At 36.5% G+C, this 23,344-nt stretch overlaps 3 protein-coding genes across 4 annotated transcripts; all 3 read left to right on the top strand.

Annotated features, from left to right (window-relative positions):
• Window positions 1-455: 455 nt before the first annotated feature.
• LOC106342025 (protein KINKY POLLEN) lies at window positions 456-11,585 on the top strand. Of its 2 annotated transcripts, XM_013780802.1 has the most exons (23): window positions 456-877; window positions 973-1,072; window positions 1,176-1,460; window positions 1,660-1,913; window positions 2,061-2,277; window positions 2,380-2,550; window positions 2,662-2,739; window positions 2,825-3,076; window positions 3,158-5,215; window positions 5,695-7,432; window positions 7,501-7,592; window positions 7,897-8,262; window positions 8,517-8,635; window positions 8,723-8,975; window positions 9,048-9,272; window positions 9,365-9,504; window positions 9,774-9,846; window positions 9,928-10,029; window positions 10,098-10,199; window positions 10,268-10,558; window positions 10,633-10,800; window positions 10,883-11,234; window positions 11,328-11,585. In XM_013780802.1, the coding sequence occupies exons 1-23, from the start codon at window positions 816-818 to the stop codon at window positions 11,450-11,452; spliced, it is 7,623 nt and encodes a 2,540-aa protein (XP_013636256.1). In that variant the 5' UTR covers window positions 456-815; the 3' UTR covers window positions 11,453-11,585. The 2 variants fall into 2 exon arrangements, 1 of the variants encoding a protein (XP_013636256.1); XR_001269791.1 differs by lacking the exons at window positions 10,098-10,199; window positions 10,268-10,558; window positions 10,633-10,800; window positions 10,883-11,234; window positions 11,328-11,585 and having other exon boundaries at window positions 9,790-9,846; window positions 9,928-9,943.
• Window positions 11,586-12,316: 731 nt separating this feature from the next.
• LOC106340870 (vegetative cell wall protein gp1-like) lies at window positions 12,317-12,985 on the top strand. Its single transcript, XM_013779701.1, has one exon. The coding sequence runs from the start codon at window positions 12,385-12,387 to the stop codon at window positions 12,769-12,771; it is 387 nt and encodes a 128-aa protein (XP_013635155.1). The 5' UTR covers window positions 12,317-12,384; the 3' UTR covers window positions 12,772-12,985.
• Window positions 12,986-16,794: 3,809 nt separating this feature from the next.
• LOC106336662 (mitochondrial uncoupling protein 5) lies at window positions 16,795-18,328 on the top strand. Its single transcript, XM_013775562.1, has one exon. The coding sequence runs from the start codon at window positions 17,088-17,090 to the stop codon at window positions 18,039-18,041; it is 954 nt and encodes a 317-aa protein (XP_013631016.1). The 5' UTR covers window positions 16,795-17,087; the 3' UTR covers window positions 18,042-18,328.
• Window positions 18,329-23,344: the final 5,016 nt, after the last annotated feature.

Raw genomic sequence — 23,344 nt, 5'->3', positions numbered from 1 at the left:
ATGCAAAACGTAAAGGTGAAGCCAACCAACCAAATATCTTTCTTTTCATAAACGTAAGTCTTAGTCAGCCACTCTCTACTACAAACAAAGAAACTAAACTTCATTTACAAATTATATTTTGTTATTTAAGGGCTAGTATAATAGAACATCTGCAAATTAATATTATATAAACTAATATTACGATAAATTAAAAAAAAAAAGATAAATTCATATCTCCTTAGATTAACAGAATATTATAAAATCTTATTGTGATTTCAAATATAATTTACTTATAGACTATTTCCCGCCCGAGGGGGACGACGTTTAGAAAGTCGAGGAAAATTGAAAAAGTCAAGAGTCAACTCTGGGGACACTCCGACATCCTCGGTGACACGTCACACGTGTGAGTTTTGTAAGAAAGATCTAAAGAGGAGGAGTAAGACGTGCAGTGTCGTTGGATGGTTTTGTATTATTATTTTTGTGATTTTTGTTAACCTCAAATTTACGTTTTTTTTGTTTTTTTTTGTTTCTCTTTCTCTCTTTCTATTGGAGATTCATCTTTCTCAGGGTGATGATGATCTCTGCTTTTGGATAGATTTTATAACAAGAAATCAGAATTTAATAGCAGCATTTATGTATGATCCTGTAACAGTCGAGAGAGAATTTCAATCGAGAGCTTTCAATGTTGGAATTTTTTTGAGATTAATATCAGATCTGTCGTTCTGACTTTGGAGAATTTGTGGTTGAGAATTCTGATCGATTTGTGGTCTTCAATGGTTAAACTTATAATATTTTAGGACCAAGACGAAGCTGAAAAAAGAAACAAGAGGAGAATCATGATGCTTACTTTGGTGACCGTGATCGTTGTGATCGTCGCCCTCGTTTGGGCTTTCTTCAAGTATGTTTGCTCGCCCTCGTTGGTTTCTCCTATCATTTTAGTTGAGTTTTTTTTTTTTTTTGATCTTTTGGAAACTCATCAAACTCCTCTACTAGGTCACTCCCTTGGATACTGCGGAATTTCGCTGGAATAACTCTCGATTTTCAGTTTGATGGATGGAACTGCTTGAAAAATGTTGTATTGCATTTCAACAAGGTTTGTATTAATATTTTCCATTTTGTAACTCAAAAGTCAAGATCAGTTTGGTTTATTTATCTCTGGTTATAACTATACATGTTTTTTTTGGGGTTATGAACAGGGTTCTATTGAGTCTATATTTGTTGGTGAATTTAAAGCTAATCTAAGTCAATCTCTGGTTGAACTTTGTGCAACCGCTTTTATCCAAGACCCTAAAGTCATATTCTCTATATGTGACCTCAAAATCGTCACTAGACCACCCTCCAGCTCGAGTAAACGCCCTCGTAAATCCAAAACTCGCAAGTCTGGCTCTGGTGGTGGTGGTGGTGGTGGCAAAGGGAAGTTGATGCTACTCGCTAATATCGGTAGATTCTTTTCGGTTTCTATGACAAATATCACTGTTCAGGTAAACTGCTTCATGCTCTATATAATTCCATTTCATTCCATCTTGTTGAAATAGTAGTAGTGAAAAGCATCATGAATGATAGTTACGCTACCAGCTCAAACTGTTTAGCTGTTGGAATATATACTAGAAGTAACATCATTGAGCCAACATACAATAGTTTTTTTTTTCTGTGCTTATATTTAATGTTAAATCATTGCAGACACCTAAAGCAAGAGCAGAGATCAAGGAGCTTGAGCTTGATTTATCCAAGGACAGAGGATCAGCAAGCTTTTTCATCAAACTATACCTCTTGCCGATATCTGTACAGATTGGTGAACCACATGTTGTTACTTCCACTCATTCAACTGACATGACCGGTGACATTCTCCTCGCTAAGCAAACATCAGAGGGCTCTTCTTCGCCTTCTATTCATTGTGAAAAAGTTTCCTTCTCCTGCGAATTTGGTCATACTAGGTACTTCCTACATTTAGCACAAGTGCTAACATGTTTCTTTTACTGGGAAAGATAAAAGTTATTACACCCGAGCTTATATGGGAACTCCATGTATATATGTATATTTTTGATATTCATGTTGCCATTTTGTGGATCTTCTTGGAGCAGACACTCAAGTTCAAGTATAAAGAACGTCGAAGTAGATATATCTGATTCTATTTTAAACCTCAATGAGATGATGTTGGCGAAAAAGAAATCCCCAACAAGTGCTACTTCCACTGGTGAATCAATTGGATCAAGTTCTAGTCACACAGCTTCAGAAAAACCTCCAAAGCAACCAGTGAATGTTTTGGTTGCAAAGCATGCTCCAAAACTCCCTGAGAAAGTGAGTAATTTTTCTTTTAAGTTTTAGAGAGGTGTTAGTGCATTATAGTCAATATTCATTTAGCTAAATTGCTTACCCATGCCTTTGAATTTATGTGGTTAGGTATCATTTGGTTTGTCAAAGCTTGATATCAGATTTGTGCATCAAGAACATGATTTTTCTATGGCGAATAGCATAACAGGGCTTCATTTGAAAAGTTCCAAATCTCAATCCAGTGAAAAGGGAAAGGAAGAACCATGTCTTGATGTTGTCATCGAACTCCAGAAGATGCATGTATGCAGAAATGACAAGTTTTCTTAATACCAAACCACTATAATTTTTTCGTTTTTTTTTTCATATGTACCATCTTCTAATGCTGCCTTTTGAATTTCATATTCATTTCAGCTTATTAGAGAATCTGAAGTTTCTGTCTTGGAGATGTCAAAACTTGAAGTTTCCTCCAAGGTGTATTGTCCAGTGCAAGTGAGTCCTCTGAATTACATGCAATATTTGTATCTACTTTGCACATGTTGCATCTATATTCACCTGATCTTGGTGATGCTCTTAGGAATCTTCCCCTGTTAGAGCTGAGGTTGAAGTAAAGCTGGGAGGTATAATGTGCAACGTTATAATGGCGAGATTCGAGCCGTTGTTGCGTTTGCACTTCTCTAAGAAGAAAAAGATTGTACTCAAAGAGGAAAAACCTACCATTCCAAAACCAGAATCTAGTGGTTTTAAGCCTGTTGTGTGGAAGTGTGCCACTTCAATCCCTGATGTGAAGATTGTGCTGTATAATCTCGAAAGCTGTTCTATCTACCAAGTAAGCATTAGCATTAACAAGGTTTAGCAAGAGTCTCTCAATGTTCAAAACTTATTTTTAATTGCTTGTGTGTTCTTGCAGCTCTCCTCAGATTCATTACTGGTCACTGCTAGTAATATTAAGGGAACATGTGTGCAACTGGAGCTTAATGAACTGAGTTTATGCATGGTGGATGAACAAGGACGGTGTCTGAACGAAAGCCTCTTTGGTTTGGAGTCATCTTCAGGTTCATTAATCAACGTAAGAAAGGTCAAACTAGAAAGCGGCAAGAAAGAGGAAGCTGGTGGTTCTTTAGGTAAACAGACAATGGTGGCCAACGTGTCTGAAATCTCTCTCTTGTTTTCTTACAAGAGCTTTGAAACGCTTGTCGTAAACGCAATGTCGATTCAAGGTTTCGTCAAACGTTTAACCGGTGCTAGTAATAACAAAAACCCGCAACCACACAAGCCGAAGAAGCCATCATCAGGAAAGGGGACTCAACTCTTGAAACTCAACGTTGAACGTTTCTCTCTAAACTTCTCTGGAGACTCAAGCCTGGATAGCACAGTCATCGAAGATCCTAAACGTGTCAACTACGGATCACAAGGTGGAAGAGTTGTAATCAGCGTCTCAGCTGATGGAACGCCAAGAACCGCTACCGTTAGCTCTACTTTGTCCAAGGAACATGAGAAGCTAAAGTACTTGATATCATTTGAGCTACTCAAGTTCGGTTTTACACTAAACAAGGAGATTCAGTCTACACAGGTCGAACTTGAGAACGTAAAGTCAGTCTACCAGGAGTTCTTGGACGAGCCTCATCCAGTTTCGAGAGTGACACTTTGCGACATCCAAAACTCAAAGTTTGTGCGTCGTATTGGCGGTGTTAAAGAAGTTGCGATATGCTCTCTCTTCAGCGCTGCTAGTATTGTTGTTAGATGGGAGCCTGATTTGCATATATCAATGGTTGAGCTTGGTCTGCGTTTGAAGTCACTTGTCTCAACTCAGAAACTTAAGCAGCAAGGCAACAAAAGCCCTGAAGAGCCACCAACTACTACTACTACTACAACTTCTGTTGGTGATAAGCCAAAGAAGAAGGAAGCTATATTCGCTGTAGACATAGAGATGTTAAAGATATCTGCTGAGGCAGGGGATGGTGTTGAGGTCGAGGTGCAGATTCAGTCCATTTTCTCGGAGAATGTGCGGATCGGTGTGCTCTTGGAAGGGTTCATGCTTGGTTTCTGTGGATGTAGGATATTCAAAAGCAGTAGGGTGCAGATCTCACGCATACCTTCAAATGCTTCGGGAGCTCCATGGGATTGGGTGGTTCAAGGACTTGATATGCGTATATGCATGCCCTTCAGGCTTCAGCTCCGCGCTATCGATGATGCTGTTGAAGATATGATTAGGGCTTTGAAGCTTGTGACCAACGCTACAAACAAACTCATCTTTCCTGTTAAAAAGGAAAGCTCCACCCCATCAAATAAGAAACCTGGATCCAAGAAGTTTGGTCGTGTAAGATTCGGGATCAGGAAGTTAGGGTTTGAGATTGAGGAAGAGCCGCTTCAAGGCTGGCTTGATGAGCATTATCATCTTTTGAGGAAAGAGGCTTGTGAGTTAGCCGTGAGGTCCAAGTTTCTTGATGAGTTGATATCTAGTGGATCCTCCCAGGTTTCTAAAGCCGAGGGAGAAGAGTCATCAGATGGTGCTAGTGAGAAGAAGATTTCTTTTGAGGGAGAAGAAGTAGACGTGCAAGATCCAGTGGCTATGAGTGCGTTGAAGGAAAAGCTGTATAAGCAGTCGTTTGAGTCGTATTACAAGTCTTGTCAAAGCTTGAAACCTGCAGAGGGTTCAGGTGCTTGTAAAGAAGGGTTTCAAGCTGGTTTTAAGATGAGCACTACTAGGAGATCTCTTCTTAGTGTTTCTGTTACTGATTTGGATTTAAGTTTAACTGCTATTAGTGGTGGTGATGATGGGATGATTGAAATGGTTAGGAATCTTGATCCTATATCTCAAGAAAAGGACATACCATTTTCAAGGCTTTATGGAAGCAATCTTGTGTTGAAAACTGGAACTCTTGTTGTTCAGATAAGAGATTACACTTTCCCACTTCTCTCCACAGCTTTGGGTAAATGTGAAGGCCGTCTTGTGTTGGCTCAGCAGGTAATAGATTAACTCTTCTCTCTCTCTTTAAAGTCCTTTTGTGTCAACTGTCTATATGTTTAAACTAAGTTTTGGTCGATAGAGAGGTTATTTCTAATACTCCTTTTGTTCCATGATGTTAGATTTTTTAGACTTTTTACACATTAAAAATTATTAGTGCATAGCAATAAATATCTTTATTTATGTGTAAAACTAACTTTTTATAATTTTAGACTAATAGTTTTAATCAAAACTTCTTGAATTTATCAATTTATTCTTTTTTAACTTATCAAATACATATTGAAAACCTAAAAAATCTATCTTTTTTTTTTTTCAAAACATTCATCTTTATGGAATGGAGGGAGCATATATACCATGTTTAGTTTACATGGGGAAATAAAATACTATGCCTCTGGTCTTAACCTCCTTTCCTTCTCTCTTAAAGACTTTGTGCCTTTTAGGTTCTTTACTCTTAATAACTTTGTTTTTTCTTTACATAGGCAACAGCTTTTCAGCCTCAAGTACTCCATGAGGTGTTCATAGGAAGATGGAGAAAGGTGCTGATGCTTCGTTCAGCTGGTGGAACTACACCTGGAATGAAAACATACTTGGACTTACCTCTACATTTTGAGAAAGGAGAGGTCTCTTTTGGAGTTGGATATGAACCAGTGCTTACTGATCTAAGCTATGCCTTCACCGTTGCTCTTCGTAGAGCTAATCTAAGTCTCAAGGGCCCTGGACTTATCCTGCCTCCCAAAAAGGAGAAGAGCTTACCATGGTGGGATGAAATGAGAAACTACGTCCATGGAAACACAACCTTGTCGTTTTCCAAGACAAAGTGGACTATTCTCGCTACTCCTGACCCTTATGAAAAGCATGACAAGCTTGAGATGACCTCTGCGGCCGTGGAGATCCAGCAATCAGACGGACGTGTGCACTTCTCTGCTGAGGAAATGAAAATTTACATGACCAGTTTCGAAAGTTTAGCTAGACGTTACCCTAACGCACCGCCTTGTCCAGCAAGCTACCCTTTCCTTGAGGCTCCACGGTTCAGTCTTGAAGTCAGGATGGACTGGGAATGCGAGTCTGGGAGTCCAATGAATCATTATCTTTATGCTTTACCTGTTGAAGGCAAGGCTCGTGAGTTTATCTATGATCCTTTTAGGTCTACTTCTCTCTCTTTACGCTTCGACTTCACCTTAAGACCTGAGAGACATAACCTGTCTGGCTCCGAGTTGAAGGCAAAGAAAGGTTCTATCCCCCCACCTACGTTGAACGTTGGTGCTCATGATATGGCGTGGCTGATTAGATTCTGGAACATGAACTATCTTCCACCTCTCAAGATCCGGACATTCTCTAGATGGCCACGTTTTGGAGTTCCGAGAATCCCTAGGTCAGGGAACTTGTCTATGGACAGAGTGATGACAGAGTTTATGCTCCGTGCAGATGTCTCACCTATCTGTATAAACCACAAGACACTCGATCCTGAAAACCCTGCAAGAGGCTTGACCTTTAACATGTCCAAGCTTAAATTTGAAATGTGCTTGAGCCGTGGCAACCAAGTTTTCACTTTTGATTGCGTGCGTCAGACTCTTGACCCTGTTTACCAAGGAATAGACCTACATGTACCTAAAGCCTTTATTAAAAAGGATCATGAGGCGGTTAAGATGACAAGGACAAGCTCACAGTCTGGATCAACTAAGAGTGGCAGTGATGGCCCGGAGAAGCATCCTGATGAAGGGTTTCTATTTTCGTCGGATTACTTCACTATAAGGAGGCAAGCTCCTAAGGCTGACCCTGAGAGAATGATGGTGTGGAAAGAGGAAGGGAAGATGTACCGTGAGAAGGTTGATGCTAAACCTACAAATGAGAAAGATAGTGAGAGTGATCAGGAGAACTCACATTCTGATCCAAGCGATGATGATGGGTTTAATGTGGTGATAGCTGACAACTGTCAGCGTATTTTTGTTTATGGTCTAAAACTGTTGTGGAACATAGAGAACAGAGATGCTGTTTTGGCTTTTGTTGGTGGTATGTCCAAAGCATTTCAACCTCCTAAGCCTTCTCCATCACGTCAGTATGCACAGAGAAAGCTACTCGAGGGCAATCAGAAGAGCTCTGAAGTAGAAGCTCCTCAAGATGAGAATCCCACTTCCCAAGCGAAGGAGCCTGTGGAAGTTGTTTCATCACCTTCAAAAGAACCAATCAAAACAGAGAACTTTGCTTCTTTCCCACTTGGTAAGTCTCAGTGACTCCTCTCAATATGTTTTGCAAGCAAATCTTATGCTTTATTTGTCTTGGTGCAGAAGCCACAAATGGTTCAGAGGAAGAAGGAACTCGGCATTTTATGGTGAATGTTATTGAGCCACAGTTCAATCTCCATTCTGAAGACGTTAATGTAAGTATATAGAGTTCAAACTTTAGTCTTAATAACATTACTTCCGCTATATGCCTTAAAAAATACATGTCAAACTTGTACATGCGTTATATTGTAAATTATTAGAGATCGGTAGGCGGTAGTTGGTGCTATATAGGAAATTAGTGCCTAGGCGCCGCCTAGAGAGATTTGAAAAAAAAAACGTTGAAGAAAAATCGTTTTGCTTATGACTGATTTGCCGCCAAAACCGATTTTTAACATTGATATTATCTAGTAAAGTATTACCACAACTAAGATGATTGTGCATGTTAACTACACTTATCAGGGTAGGTTTTTGCTGGCTGCTGCTAGTGGCCGTGTTCTGGCACGATCATTTCACTCGATTGTTCATGTTGGGTATGACATGATTGAGAAAGCGGTTCAAACTGAGAATGAACCTGATAAAACTCCAGAAAATGATGGCACTGACATGACTTGGACACGTCATGAAGTGTCCATGATGTTGGAGCATGTACAAGCTCATGTGGCACCTACAGATGTTGATCCAGGAGCTGGAGTGCAGTGGCTACCAAAGATTATAAGAAGCTCTCTAAAGGCAAAGCGTACTGGCGCATTGCTTGAAAGAGTCTTCATGCCGTGTGACATGTACTTTCAATACATTAGACACAAAGGTGTTAGTCCCGACCTAAAGGTAAAACCTCTACATTATATTTCTCCCTATGTTTCATAAAAAGTGTGTGTTTAGAAATTTTTTTTTTCTTAAAGAGTATGTTTTATATTTCAGTTGAAATAAAATACAGTTTTAACCTCATTGTTTTAATGTTTTAATTAGAAAAAAAAATATTTAATATATGAGTAGAAAGTACACTAGAGTTTTTAAATGATTTTTTAATATTCGTTGAAGCCACTTAAATGAGAGACTAATATAACCATCATATGCTACAGGTGAAGCCACTTAAAGAGCTTACTTTCAACTCACGTAACATTACAGCGTCGATGACATCACGTCAGTTTCAAGTTATGTTGGATGTTTTGTCCAATCTTTTGTTTGCAAGGTTACCAAAGTAAGTGTATAGGCTAAATTATTCACATCTCTTTTTGTGGTTGTAATGTATCCCCTCTGACTCTTATCTTATTACTATTACATTCAGGCCTCAGAATGATAGTTTGAAACTTTCTGGTGAAGAAGAAGATGAAGGTGAAGAGGAAATCGATGAGGTGGTTCCTGATGGAGTTGAGGAAGTAGAACTAGCGAAAGTCGAACTTGAACATAAAGAGAGGGATAAGATGTTGCTTCTTGATGATATAAGGAAGTTGACACGGAAGGAAAGTAACTCAAGAAACAAAAGTCTTGAAAAGGAAAGTGACGTTTTGTGGATGATCACTTGTGGGAGGCCAATACTGGTGAGGAAAAGAGTTCTGTAAAAGTTGATATATTTTTATTTTTATGCATTGAACTAAGCATACCATATGTAGGTGGAGGAACTGAGAAAAGGGTATTTAGATGTGAGACAATCAAGGAAGGCAGCGTATACAGCACTGAGGGTAGCAGTGAAGAATGCAGCAGAGCTAAGGTTGCTGGAGAAGGATAAGAATAAAAGACCATCCTCTGCTATGCGCATTTCTCTGCAGATAAGCAAAGTTGTTTGGTCTATGGTTTTAGATGGCAAAACTTTCTCTGAGGTTGAAATACATAATATGGTAAGTCCATGATGTTCTACTTAGACTATCAAGTCTGTTTTTATTTCTATTTTTGGAGAGAAAGTCTCAAAGATGTTTCACATTGCTTGCAGATTTATGATTTTAACCGGGACTTGAGAGATATAGGGATTGCACAGTTCACAACAAGATACTTTGTGCTGAGGAACTGTTTGCCTAATGCCAAGTGTGATACTGTTCTTTCTGCATGGAACCCTCCTCCAGAATGGGGCGAGTGAGTTCCTTTTATTTTTTACACATCTTTAGGGACTTATAATAATCATAAAACCAGAGGCCATTAGCTCAACTGGAAAGTACCCTTGACCATTGTGTCAGAGGTCCCCAGTTCGAGTGACCGCTTGTTCGAAACTAATATTACATGATGTGGTTTCGTGTTTGGAGGGATTAAAGCCCGAACCACCTAGTATTTAAAAAAATAAATAGATAATCATAATGTGTTATGCTTGTAACTAAGAGATGCTCTTGCCACACTACTATACGCAGTAAAGTGATGCTACAGGTAGATGCAAGACAAGGAATCCCAAAAGACGGACAAGCTCCTTATGAACTTTTCAAGGCAAGTCCTTCTCTATCTTACAAGAGCCAAGAAGCTTAAGGTTATTGCAAAGACTGAAGTTATCTTGTGCTTGGTTGATAGGTCGAAATCTATCCTCTTAAAATCCATTTGACGGAAGCAATGTACACAATGATGTGGGAGTATATCTTCCCGGGAGAGGAGCAACATTCCCATAGAAGAGAGGTTTGTTTAGCTAATGGGATGCTTTGCAGTTATGACTCACTCACGCTTGTACTTTTGTATGCTCCCAGGAAGTCTGGAAGGTGTCAACAACGGCAGGATCAAGGAGAGTCAGGAAAGGTTCGTTTGCTCAAGAAGCAGCAGCGTTGCTCTCTACATCTGATCTAGGCCAGGTGAAGCTTTTCTCCCACTAGTACCATCTCTTTAAATATTAATGTGTATTTTCTTGAAATGTTTTCAGGGTTCAAAGAATCAAAAGTCAAGATCGATCCGTAGCTCAGGAGCAGAACTGAGAAGAACATCCTCTTTCGACAGAACATGGGAGGAAACTGTGGCTGAATCTGTAGCTAATGAGCTTGTTCTGCAGTCCATGGAGCATCAGGGTGAGTCATCAAAAAACAAGCTCAAGGATTCAAAAACTGCCAAGGCTGGCCGTTCGGTTCATGAAGAGAAGAAGACGGAGAAGTCACTGGAAGACAAGAAACCGAGGCCACAGAAGATAATGCAGTTCAAAACCATCCAGATAAGTCAGGTATTGCCACTTGGGTAAAGATGCAAAAGGTACAAATAAAATTAAACATTGGGTAATATTTGGTTTTGAGCTAGGTGGAGTTGTTGATCACTTATGAGGGTTCAAGATTTGTTGTGAACGATATGAAGCTGTTGATGGACACATTCCATCGGGAAGAGTTCAGTGGAACGTGGAGGAGACTGTTCTCTCGAGTTAAGAAGCATATTATATGGGGAGTCCTCAAGTCAGTAACCGGAATGCAAGTAAGACCATTTTATACACCAACCAGCAATAAAAAAAAATGCATATGTGCTGATGTGTCACTGAGTCATTTTGATGATACAGATGAAGAAGTTCAAAGACAAGACACATGTTCCTAAAGAGGAGATTGGTTTGAAAGAAAAAGACGAGTCGGGGAGGTTAGATCAAGATTCAGGTGCATTGCCAAAGCGTCCTGGTGACAATGCAGGTGATGGGTTTGTCACATCTATTAGAGGTATTTTCAATACTCAGAGGAGAAAGGCTAAGAAGTTTGTGCTTAGAACAATGAGAGGAGAAGAAGAAGAGAGCTTCCCAGGGGAGTGGAGTGACAATGAAGCAGACTTCTCTCCTTTTGCAAGACAGTTGACTATTACTAAAGCTAAGAAACTCATCAGGCGTCACTCTAAGAAGTTCCAAAACCAAAACACTACTAAAGGTAATTTGGGTTTTTTTTATATGATAAAATATCTTCTTTTTTTTAGTTGCAAAACCAAATATAAGAGATAAAACTCTCTCTGTTCTGTTACAGGTTCCAAGAAGCTTCAGCTCTCGCCTACTTTGTCTCCTAAGGAAGAAGATCGATATGAAAGTGACTCTTCTAGTGGATCTTCTGCTTATGAAGAGTTCCTTGACCAAAATCAGATGTTAACATAGAATTCAAAATTTTGTTTATTTCCCACCAGAATTCAGATTTAAGTTTTTTTTTTCTTTAAATAAATTTGTAAAGAGTTGCAGATTATTTATCTCATCCATCACTATTACACTTAAAAGATTTTGATTTCATCCACTATTCTAGTGTACTAGTGTTGATAAGACTTGTTTATTACAGGTGAGACGTGAAGAAGAAAAAAGGTTTTCTCTTGGTAATCTTGTATGTATTGGTTCACATAAAGCAAAGATTTTGCACAAAATCATCCCACAAGGTTGTCAATTGCTGATGAGATTGAAGTTCATGAATCTTGATAAGGTGATGGGTCTGTTTAGATCCAAATGTACTGAAGACTAACTCTATAAAGGAAGACATGAGCACTCTTGCCAGTTAACTTCTTTAGTTAACACATCTATAAATATATGTTTTCTAATAATTTTAACCAATGTGTGACTTCTTTACTATTTAATCTAATTATCTAAATTAATAACCAGTGTAGAACACATTACCATCTATGTGTGATCTCACACACTTCGTTTGCAGACGTATATAATTTTTCATATGAAAATATGTTTTATAATATTATAATGGAAAAATATAATATGATAAATAAAATCAAGCAGGATTTTCTATCAGATTTTAAAAACACTTTCAACCTAACGTTGGTCAACAAAGATTAAGTGCTAATGTCATAGTGGCTTCTGGTTAAGAAGTCTTTCTTGTGGGACAAGTAAGTGTTAGTAAGTTTCACCAAAAACAATTTCTTCAAACCTCCCTCACCTACTTCTCATCAAACTTCAAACCCTAATTAACTCCTCTATAAATACGCACAGACTCATTCATACCCACTCCATCTTCACTCAATCAATCCAAAAAAAAAACACGAACCCCCTCCTCTCTCTCTCTCTAGTACAACAAAAACCCAAAATCCCAAAAAATGGTCTCCTGGTTATCATCCCTTGTCATTGCAGTGACATTCACAAGCTTATTCACCGGTCTATCTGCTCGTCGCCATCTTCTCCAATCAACACCAGCGACTCAGCCACCGGTTACAACAACGTTCCCACCTCTTCCTAAACCCACAATGCCACCACCAATGCCTTCTTCGCTTCCTCAGCCAACTCTTCCTCAACCAACAGCGCTTCCACCATTACCGAGCACACAAATACCTTCATTGCCTAACCCGACACAACCCATTAGTATCCCAAACTTTCCACAAATCAACATTCCTAATTTCCCATTTAACATTCCAAACAATTTCCCCTTTAATATTCCCACTAGCATTCCTACCATCCCTTTCTTCACTCCACCACCTTCCAAGTGAGAAGCTAAGCTCTTTAGCTTCTGCCACACAACACATTACCGTCTTTCTCTCACACACTTTGTTTGCACATGTTTGTAATGTTTCTTATTCTTTTGCTGTTGTTTGATGCATGTTCTCCTTCTTGTTGTTGTTGTCTGTTTCTGGCATGATGTAGTTGCTTTATTGTAATATGTATACATCTTATTATTGTTCTACTGATTCTTGTTTTCTTCTTCTTCTTCTTGTGCTTGATCTCTATAACCAAAAAATAATGGACGAATTACCATCCATAAAGTACCCTGAAATGTTGACATAAACAAGTCATATTCCATGAGAAAAAAGTGCGTGTTGCTTCTAAAAATTGTGTGAAATAGTAACTTGTTAGCAAAGTACAAAGGGAAATGACAATGTAACTTTGACACATTTTAATCAATCGTTTAATAGCATCATCTAATCTATATCCATCTTCAAGGAAATCATCTGTACCAATAATATAGTTTCTCTTGGATGAAACAGGTTCAAGGAAGTCATCTCGTGTTTCATTTTATATGCATAGGCCCATAGATAAACCCAATACAAACGATGATATATAGGCCCACCAGAGCATCTCGAGACTACTTTCTTATTAAAAAGTGGGAAAGTTGAATGAGTCAACAGTCAACTCTCGGCCGCTCCTACATCCTCGGAGACACGTGTGAGTTTGTAATAAAGATTTTAATTAAAACGGCTTTTACTCGGCGGGAGAGGTGTACAAGTCATTAGCCAACTATTTACGACTCTTTTTGGCCCAAATGTCCCCTTCGAGCCACTAACCATAATACATCAACTCTGATTTATTTATTTACTCGCTAATTATATTTATTTCAGTATACCTGTGACTTGTATTGGATAACTGTGACAACTAGTTATAAATGACCAGAAATTAAAAAAAAATAGCATAGCTTTGAGTTTGTACAACTGATTTCTTAAGGGTTTCAACAAGGATTAGGACTTGGCAAGATGCATAATATATCGGTTTCAATCTGTTATCGTAACTTTACAAAACATAAACAATATGAAAAATGCAACGTCGTGACGTGTGGTCATGTTCAACTATATGCAAGTTTACAACAAACAGAAAACTATATTCAAGTTGCACCTTGCAACCTCTTCAACTCTATAGCTAGGTTAATTTGCAACTATCTTCGAGTTATTTTACATCACATCATGAGGTATTCTAGACCAGGACCCGATTAATCTTTGGGTAAAAGTGGAATATTTTATTCATTTTGGATTTTCTAATAAACCTGAAATATGAAACTAGTGTGGACTAGTTAAATAGAAAAAGAAGAGGTTTTTTTTTTCGCTTAGATAGAAATAGAAGAGTTATGAATAATATTTATCGACCTAGACATCTATACTATTAAAGCAGGATCCTATTGTCATAATTACCTTAGGGGCATGTTTCCTTCACTAACATTGCATGTTTCATTAAGGGCAATTAAGTAATATTAATAACAAATCTATATTGGGTCATTATTTTTGGATCCAGCCCAAATCATTTGGGCCTATTAAAAAATCAGATTCAATTCTCACCTTTTTTTTTCCTTTGGACCATTGAGTCCAAGTTCAAATAATTTTTTAGCAACTATTCTTAATTATTATTTTTTTCTTTTCTTAATATAATTTAAGCATTCATAAAAATAATTGAATTTTTTTATTGAAAAGTATAAATCTTTATTAAAAGTATATAATTTTTTAATTAAAATATTAACCCCATAATAAAATTAATTTATCAGAGTTATACCAACTTAATTCATTAAAAAAATAAAGTTTAATTTTTTTAACATAAATAGTCATTTATAATGAAATACGATAAATAAAGATAAAATTTTTAAGTCTTTTATAAAATAAAATACAAATGTATGAAAATGTGACATTTACTAAATATTTGTCAATTGAAAAAAAAAACAAAAATAAATCCGCGCTTTGAAAGCGCGGATCAAAATCTAGTTAAACAATTATTTTTGGATCACTGGATAACTGATTCGAACGTTAACCACATATTAATAGATTAAAAAGATATATCGCTATCTATAAAGTTTATAAATATATAAATTTTGAAGTATTTATTTTATAGAATATGATGGTTAACAATAATCATAAAGCTATTTAACATGCTACATCCAATTTTCATAAGATAGTATTAATGACTATCAATGGTGTAGTGAGTGAGAGGTAGGTAAGTCGGGTTTGGTTTGAAAACATTGGCATATAGTAAAATCTGATAATTTTGAATATTAATTTGCATGTGTTCTGTATATAAGATTAAATATTTTAGCCTAAAAAAGAAAGAAGACATGATTAAATAAAGAAACGTGGAATTTATCTTCATGAGATGCATTAAGAGCCATCGATGGCCTAGTGAGAGGTAGGTAAGTCTCTGAGGCTGTAAGAAGATTCTTTGATTTTAAACAAATCTTTTTATCACGTTGGAATTGGATGGCTCTTAGATCTCTAACACTCAAACTTTACCGTATGGTTTCTGATACCATATTCGATATGTATTTTGATTTTCTCAAAATTAATTGAACAATGCATGCTGCCGAAAAATAAACAATTAATAGATATACTTCACATTTTATAATGTTTTTTTTACTTTAGAAAATACCTTTTATATTTAATGACAAAACAATACCTTAAAAACCTTAACCAAAACCAAATTTAAACCATGGTATGTACTATGTAGCCCTGGGAAAATGATCGCATTCCATTGTATGTACTATGTAGCCCTGGGAAAATCATCGCATTCCATTGGTAGGTAACATGGATATAAATTTATGAAATGAATTTAAAACAGTTGGTGAGGAAAAGAATCTCTTCTTGGAGAATCTCTGACAAAAAGGAAGCATCCCATGTGATGAAGTGAATGTGGGGTAATTCATTTGGGGGGAAAATAGCCATTGAGTTTTGTAACCAGTGAATGAATTACGCTACCAACCCGGTACGATATAGTGAAAACGATGCCAAAGCAAATAACTTTTTCTTTGTGTTGTCAAGATTGATTTGAAATAAAATAAAATTTCTTCAGATATATAGCTGTATATTTTTGTAACTAAAGATATATAGCTGTATTTGTGACTAAACAGTGTAAAACATGTGTCATGCATTGTACTAGAATGTTATTGGATTCAACAATTTTAATGATATTAGTCAATTACTATTTAAATTTGTTAAAAAGGTAATTATTTTTACATGAAAACTGTAAGAAGAATATTTTAAAATAAATATACTAGGAGTTAGTGGGAATTGGAATTGTATTGTTTAAGGAACTATTAAATTTTATTGTTACTAGTTTATATATTCCGTTTTTAACTTAATTCTGATTAGTTCGTAAATTTTGACATCCTTTTAAAATCCATGATTATCAATCTGATGACTTTTAAAATTTCATTTAAAATTTAATGTTAGTCCGAAATTTTAATTTTTAATAATACTATATTTTATGAAATGATGTTAATAATCTAAATCATTATAAAATAGATTTTTAATTGATCTTAGAAATAAACAAAACTCTCTAAAAGATAACAAAACTATATACAAATAACTCTAGGGAAATTTAACAAATCTTAACTTTTTCAACTAATTCTATCGAAATTCAAGTTTTCCCTCTAATTCTTCTTTTTGTGTTCGAAATTCAAGTTTTCCCTCTAATTCTTCTTTTTGTGTGAACATAACTACATAAGTTACCAATTTAGCGATTACCACCACTTTTTTTAACAAATGGACTTCACTAATTTGTTCTAAAGTCTTACTTTTCATTTTCGTAGTGTGAGATGAGTTAATCAAGTCCGTTGAATAATAAAAGTACGTATTGAATTGAGCTTCCATTTCTTTGTAAAAAAAGAAAGAATATTTCAAAAATTGAATATATAGGAAAGTCTAAAGATACTACCAAATTAAAAAGGAAAACGTGTATTTATTTATTTTTTACTCTACGCAAAATAGTAAACAAGTCTCCGCGCTTCCTTTTCTTCCCTTATTTAAACACTTGTCTCCTCTCTCCAACCTCACAACAATCAAACAATCAATCTGTCACCATTTCTCTTTCTCTCTCTCTAAAAAAAAACTTTTGTCTGAACGGCATATGTCTCAGAGACCTCAAGTTCCTCATTCTTCTTCTATAGCTTTCGGTCTCCATTCTCATCTCCTAATCTCCAGTGAGATCAGCTCCAATTCCAACTGGTCTCTCTAAGAAAAAAAAAATCAAACCTTTTTAAAATTTTCACTCAGATTTTCTCGGAATAAAAATCTAACCTTCCTGACTTTTTTGATTTTCGATTTGATAAATACAAGAAATGGGTCTTAAGGGTTTCGCTGAAGGAGGCATCGCATCGATCGTAGCGGGTTGTTCGACCCACCCGCTTGATCTCATCAAGGTCCGAATGCAACTCCAAGGCGAATCAGCTCCCGTTCAGACAAATCTCCGACCAGCGCTTGCTTTCCAGACCTCCTCCTCCGCCGCCGTCCACGCGCCTCCACCTCCTCCGCGCGTGGGTATAATCGGCATCGGATCTCGTATCATCCGACAAGAAGGCACGCGCGCTCTGTTCTCCGGCGTCTCCGCCACCGTTCTCCGTCAGACTCTCTACTCGACGACTCGCATGGGTCTATACGACATCTTGAAGACCAAATGGACCGACCCGGAAACAAAGTCGATTCCTTTAACCCGCAAACTAGCCGCCGGATTCATCGCCGGAGGGATCGGAGCCGCCGTCGGAAACCCGGCGGATGTCGCGATGGTACGCATGCAAGCCGACGGTCGTCTCCCGTTGGTCGATCGGAGAAACTACAAGAGCGTTTTGGACGCGATCGCGCAGATGGTTCGCGGCGAAGGGGTCACGTCTCTGTGGAGAGGATCGTCGATGACGATAAACAGGGCGATGCTCGTGACGGCGTCGCAGCTGGCTACTTACGACTCGGTGAAAGAGACGATTTTGGAGAAAGGGTTGATGAGGGACGGGCTCGGGACTCACGTGACCTCGAGTTTCGCGGCGGGGGTTGTGGCGTCGGTCGCGTCGAATCCGGTGGATGTGATTAAGACGAGGGTGATGAATATGAAGGTGGTTGCGGGGACCGCGCCGCCGTATAAAGGAGCGGTTGATTGTGCGTTGAAGACGGTGAGAGCGGAAGGGATCATGGCCTTGTATAAAGGGTTTTGGCCGACGGTGTCGAGACAAGCACCGTTCACGGTGATTTTGTTTGTGACACTTGAACAAGTTAAAAAGTTGTTGAAGGACTTTGACTTTTGAAAAAGATGATGATGCTGGCGATAATTTGGCTTATACAAAATAAGTTTTAATTTTCTTTTGATTAATCGAATAGTTTAAGTTTAAAGGTTTTTCATTATATCGATCGAGTAGTTCTATGGAATGAAAATTTGAGATGAATGAGAAGAAATAAACAGTTCAATTGATTCGATTTGAAGGGGGAGGTGTTATCTCAGTCAATAAGTATTTGGTAGATCCATTTGTGTTACTTTTGAACTATGTAATATTCTTTCAAAAAAACTTGTACTTTTCAAACAAAATATCTTTATTAAGATTGATGTGGCTATTTAATGGAACATCTCTAAGCTTATCTGCAAATCAAACTGTCAATGACTTGTTCAACTTCATATATATAGATTTGGTCAATTGATATTTTATGAGATCTGACTTGCTTTTCGATCTCTTCTTTATATTGTTTCTTACTGAGTTATAGTATTATCATCTTGTATTTTACGCGGTAAACCGTATTGCTCGTTTTACTTTTCTATCTTGTTTCACATACTCCTCTAATAGAATTTGAGACCTTTCTTAAATTTAAATAATATATGATTTTATTAAAAATAAAAAAGATGACAGCATCAATGATTTATTCAAATACTTTCGATGAGTTAGAAGTGTTCAAATAATTTATGAAGAACTGTTCCTAATTATTCCATTGTATCAGAGTCTAGATCAAATTATTGATCTCAAATCAAAGCTATGGACAATGAAATCTTCAAAAACGTGAACATATAACGTAAGCCCAAAAGTATATAATAAAACAAAACGAAATTCGGTGGAATCATCCACGTGTTTTATGATGCTTTAGTTTTACACCTACTTCATGGTGATTGTTAGTAGTCGTAGGTGATGTTAACAGCCATATTTATTTCTAAAACACTAAAGTCAGAGCAATTAAGCTTTAAATTTTTTTTTTGAGACCACAGCTCTAGCAATAACCTATAGCTGTATAAATGTTCTGCAGAGCCAAATATCCAAAGCAATTTTTTAGTGCTTTCATAAAATTCTACAAAAATAAAATTTAAAACCACGGTATAGATTTTTTTCTACAGCAAAAATTTTTAAAGCTACAGTTATTACCAATCGGATCCTCGAATATTCAACAGGATCATTTAAATCGTTTATACGAGAAAACACACATTCACGAATCGTAAAACTAACTATCTTTTGAGTCATCAGAATCTGATACCATCATAATTCGTTGCGTTCGTAAAACTAACTATCTTTTGAGTCATCAGAATCTGATACAATCATAATTCGTTGCGTTTGTATGGATTGCTGTCTTGTTACGGGCAAATAGATTATTTTAAAAATGATATGTTTAGTTTCGCTTTCTTTACCTGTCCTGTGGAGTAATGTTTGATTGTTAGAACGAAAAACATTGGGTGACAATACAGAAATTAAATGCTGGAACAAACAAAAGAGAAATACCTTCAAAATATCCGTAACATTCCGTGGATATGGAAAAATTTAAAATAATTGATTTTGCTATATATGTCACTTTACTAAAGTTGATTTACATTTTCCGTCACACATCCATTTAAAATTTCATGGTTAAACATGCTTCGGCTAGAATAGTGAAAATGGTACTTATCGGCGATCCGCGACACCGTACAAGTTAGGCTAAAGCACGGGAAAAGACATGTAGGATCAGTAAACAAGACTTTCGAGTTTTGAAAAATTAACTCAACGCCCATTAGACGGGATGGGCCCACGGGCCGAATGAATGGGCGTGAGAACTCGTTAGCCATGGACGGGTGAGAAGTTATAATATCATTAAATATATTTTTATAGAAAATAAAAATAATAAAATTCTTAAAATAACTTTACAATTAAAAATAAATATTTTAATTTTATAGTTAGATTTTATTTTAATAACTAGGGGGTGTCTGCGTTTCGCGCAGAATATTGTTTTATTGTTATTAAATATGATTTTTGGATGATGTAATTATGTGGTCGGTATTTATTTGTGAAGAGCATTATTTGATATTATGTTATGTGGTAGTAGGTAATAAGTTAATATATTATGTGTTTTTTTTAATAATGTGCTGTTGTATGTATAATAATACTTGTTAGTGGTGAAGTGAGTTTCTGATGTAAAATATATTGAATTTCAATAACTTTGTCTTTAAGCATTTGTTGATTCTAAGATTAACGGCATCAAAATTGTATTTTAATTTTTCACATTTTTTCACATTACTCTTTTTAGATGTTTTTTGCACTCTCCCCCATATTTTGACCATGAGTCATCACCATCTATGTATTTCGTTTACCTATTCGGTGTGCAGTGCTTCTAATCATCATTGGGAAAAGAATCACCTCTGTGCTCTTGTTTTTCCTCACCTTCTTTTTCTGTGAGATTATCTGGTATTTGTTATAGATCAGACATATTAGTTCCATGTTGTGCGGTTGTTTCTTACGGCTTTATATTTTATTTCGGTCAATATTGGTCATCTTTTTCCTTAGGTTTTGGCTAAGGTTAGAAATTACGTCTCCTTGAGTTGGATCAGAGTTTAGTTGTCATTGATGTTGTATTCCTCGTCGTTGGTTTGCCGCCAATAGTCTCTGCTCGTCTTGGTTTTCAAGATCTGAGTTTTGGTGATCTGACTTCTATGCTCTTTTTTATAGCTCGAGGATGGCTCCACGGTTTGTTGATTTCATTTTGTCTCTTTTTATCTTTTTGTTCTCTCATCTCGATGCACCTTTCATTGATGATCACGTCTCTGGTGGCTCTCCCTTTCGCCATATTTGCTAATCCATGTTTGGATAGTGTTTTTATCTGTGTATGCTTTGTGCGCCTGGAAGATTGTCCATGGTCTCAAGCTTAAGCTTTGGTTTCTCAGTGGTTGGCTTTCATTCTCCCCCACTCAGGTTGTTTATCTTCTTCTCATGTATCCTTTGGTGTAGGTGTGCGGTGTTAATCTTTTGAAGCTTTGGTATTTTTTATTCAGAGTTTTGTGGTTCTTTGCTGGCATGAGCGCCTTGTATGTGATTATCTAGTTTGTAAGGTGTTTTTTTTATCTCTTAACTGATAGTTGTGCTTATGGTGCTTTAGACATGCGTCTTTTTGTTTCGTGGTGACTTTATTCTTTCGATGATTATTCTTTCTCTAACCCGTTTTTTTGGTTTTTTGCAACTGATGTTTGATCGCGACCCTTTGTGTTCTGGATATTGCTTTGTCTCATATTTTATCTTTTTAACTTTTTTCTGATATCTCTTTGTTCTAGCCAAAACATTATATGGTAAGATGAGATAGATTAGTTTTCTTTGTTGATCTTTTTTCACCACTAAACCTTTATTGAGTTAATGTTACTATGATATTTTGTTTTTTCTCTGTGACTGTTGAAGTTTTATGTTTACATTATGTATTGCACTCTAATTTTTTCTTATTAGTGTGGTCATTTTATATTTTTAATAGTTAAATAAATATATAATTTGTAAATTAAATAATAGAAAATGGTAAAAATAATAAAATAACAAAAAATTATGTTAATTTTAGTTGTGAATAAATTAAATATGTAAAATATATTTTTATATTTTTATTTAGTTTTTTTATTCATCTTGAATTTCAGTGAACAATAAAATACATTATTAAACTTCATACGATAATAGTTAGTGCGAAAATAGTTAGATAATGCACATGTCAAAAAATTCTCCCGCCACAAGGGAAAAAAAACCATTTTGCTGTTATGAACCAGATTGTGGATGGCTCATAACCAAGAGATTATGATTTGTAATCTTTCCATTTATCTATGACGGTGTAATCTTCTATATAAGAAACCTCTATGTTATGAATAAAGATAGACTTTTCCTTTACTTTTATAACATGTTATCAGCACGAAACTCTAAATCCCTAAGCTAATACCCAAATCGAAAAACCCTAAAACCCTAACCCTAGCCGGCGATCCGACGAACCCTAAACCCCGATCACGTCTCTTGTTCCCGCATCTGTTCAAGCTCGCGTCCCCGATCAGCTTCAGCCCAAGGCGTTCTTGATCCTAGCTCAGACGTTCGCGACCCGAGAGCAGCTCCAGCACGCGACCTCTTCCTCGTTCGCGACAGCATCTGATAGCCCGCGTCCGACGATCAAGGCATTCCCGATCAAGCAACAAAGGACGTCCGCGACCCGATAGAAGCGACTCGATCCATTCCAGCTCGCGTCCCGTTCGTGTCCAGCTCGCGGCTCAACTCCTTTAGTGGTCTGATTCAACAATCTCTTTCTCCCATTAATTTACAACACGTTATCAGCACGATTGAATGATTTGAGGTTTAATATTGCATGTTAGAATCTGTTACAATATAAACCCTAATTCGAATTGATAAACCCTAAAACAGAATCCTTGTATTGCATAATCTGAATTGAATGTTTTGAGGTTTCATATTATACTAGGTTGATAGTTTCATGATATAATCAATTGTTCTGAGGTTTAAGATTATTTGCTAGAAGCTGATTGATTGATAAAACCCTAATTTCGAATTGAAACCCTAAACCCTAATTTGCGTATTCCTAAAATCAGATTGTTTGATTCCATCTTGCTAATATCAGCCTTGAAACTGATAAATATCATCCTTGAAACTGATTAATAAAATTGATAGAATCAGCCTTGAAACTGATTGTTTTGGTTTTTCATGATTGAAACCCTATTTTTGGATCGAAACCCTAAATTGTGTAATGCTTGAATCCGTTTGATTATTTTTGATTATTGATCCAATTGCTAGTCTTGATAAAACCTAATTGAAGCTGATTGTTAGTCTAGCTAAATCTCATACCTGAAAATGATTGATTAATTGCTAAATCATGATAGAATGTTTTAATATTACCCTTGCACATATTGAATCTGATTGCTAAAATTGAGTGCATCATATCTCCTTGGCTGTGTGGCCAGTTTGCATCATATATCATCTTGACCAACATGTTTACGTTATATGCATGATCTGATTATTATCACCTTTGTATGTTCTGATTGTTTTAAATTGAGGTTCCATAATTCCACTCCTGTACATATAGAATCAGTATGCTAGGTTTGCATTATAACCATATGACCACATGAAAACATATAGAAATTGCTTGTTTGGTCGATACCCTTGCTTGATAAATCTGTGTGGCCTTATTGCATTATATCACATTTGGTCGTGTGGCTTGTTTGCTTATTAGAAATGTATTGAATTGATAGCATGTCTTGTTTATGACCGTATTTTAAATATTTTATGAGATCTAAAATTGATTGATATATGATTTGAGATGTCGAAAATCAACTTGGATTTTGCTGCCCTAAATCTCTCAG

The sequence above is a fragment of the Brassica oleracea genome, chromosome C4, assembly GCF_000695525.1.
Source record: "Brassica oleracea var. oleracea cultivar TO1000 chromosome C4, BOL, whole genome shotgun sequence".
NCBI lineage: Eukaryota > Viridiplantae > Streptophyta > Magnoliopsida > Brassicales > Brassicaceae > Brassica > Brassica oleracea.
The sequence above is the reverse complement of the archived record's forward strand: the minus strand, read 5'-3'. Positions and strand labels throughout refer to the sequence as shown.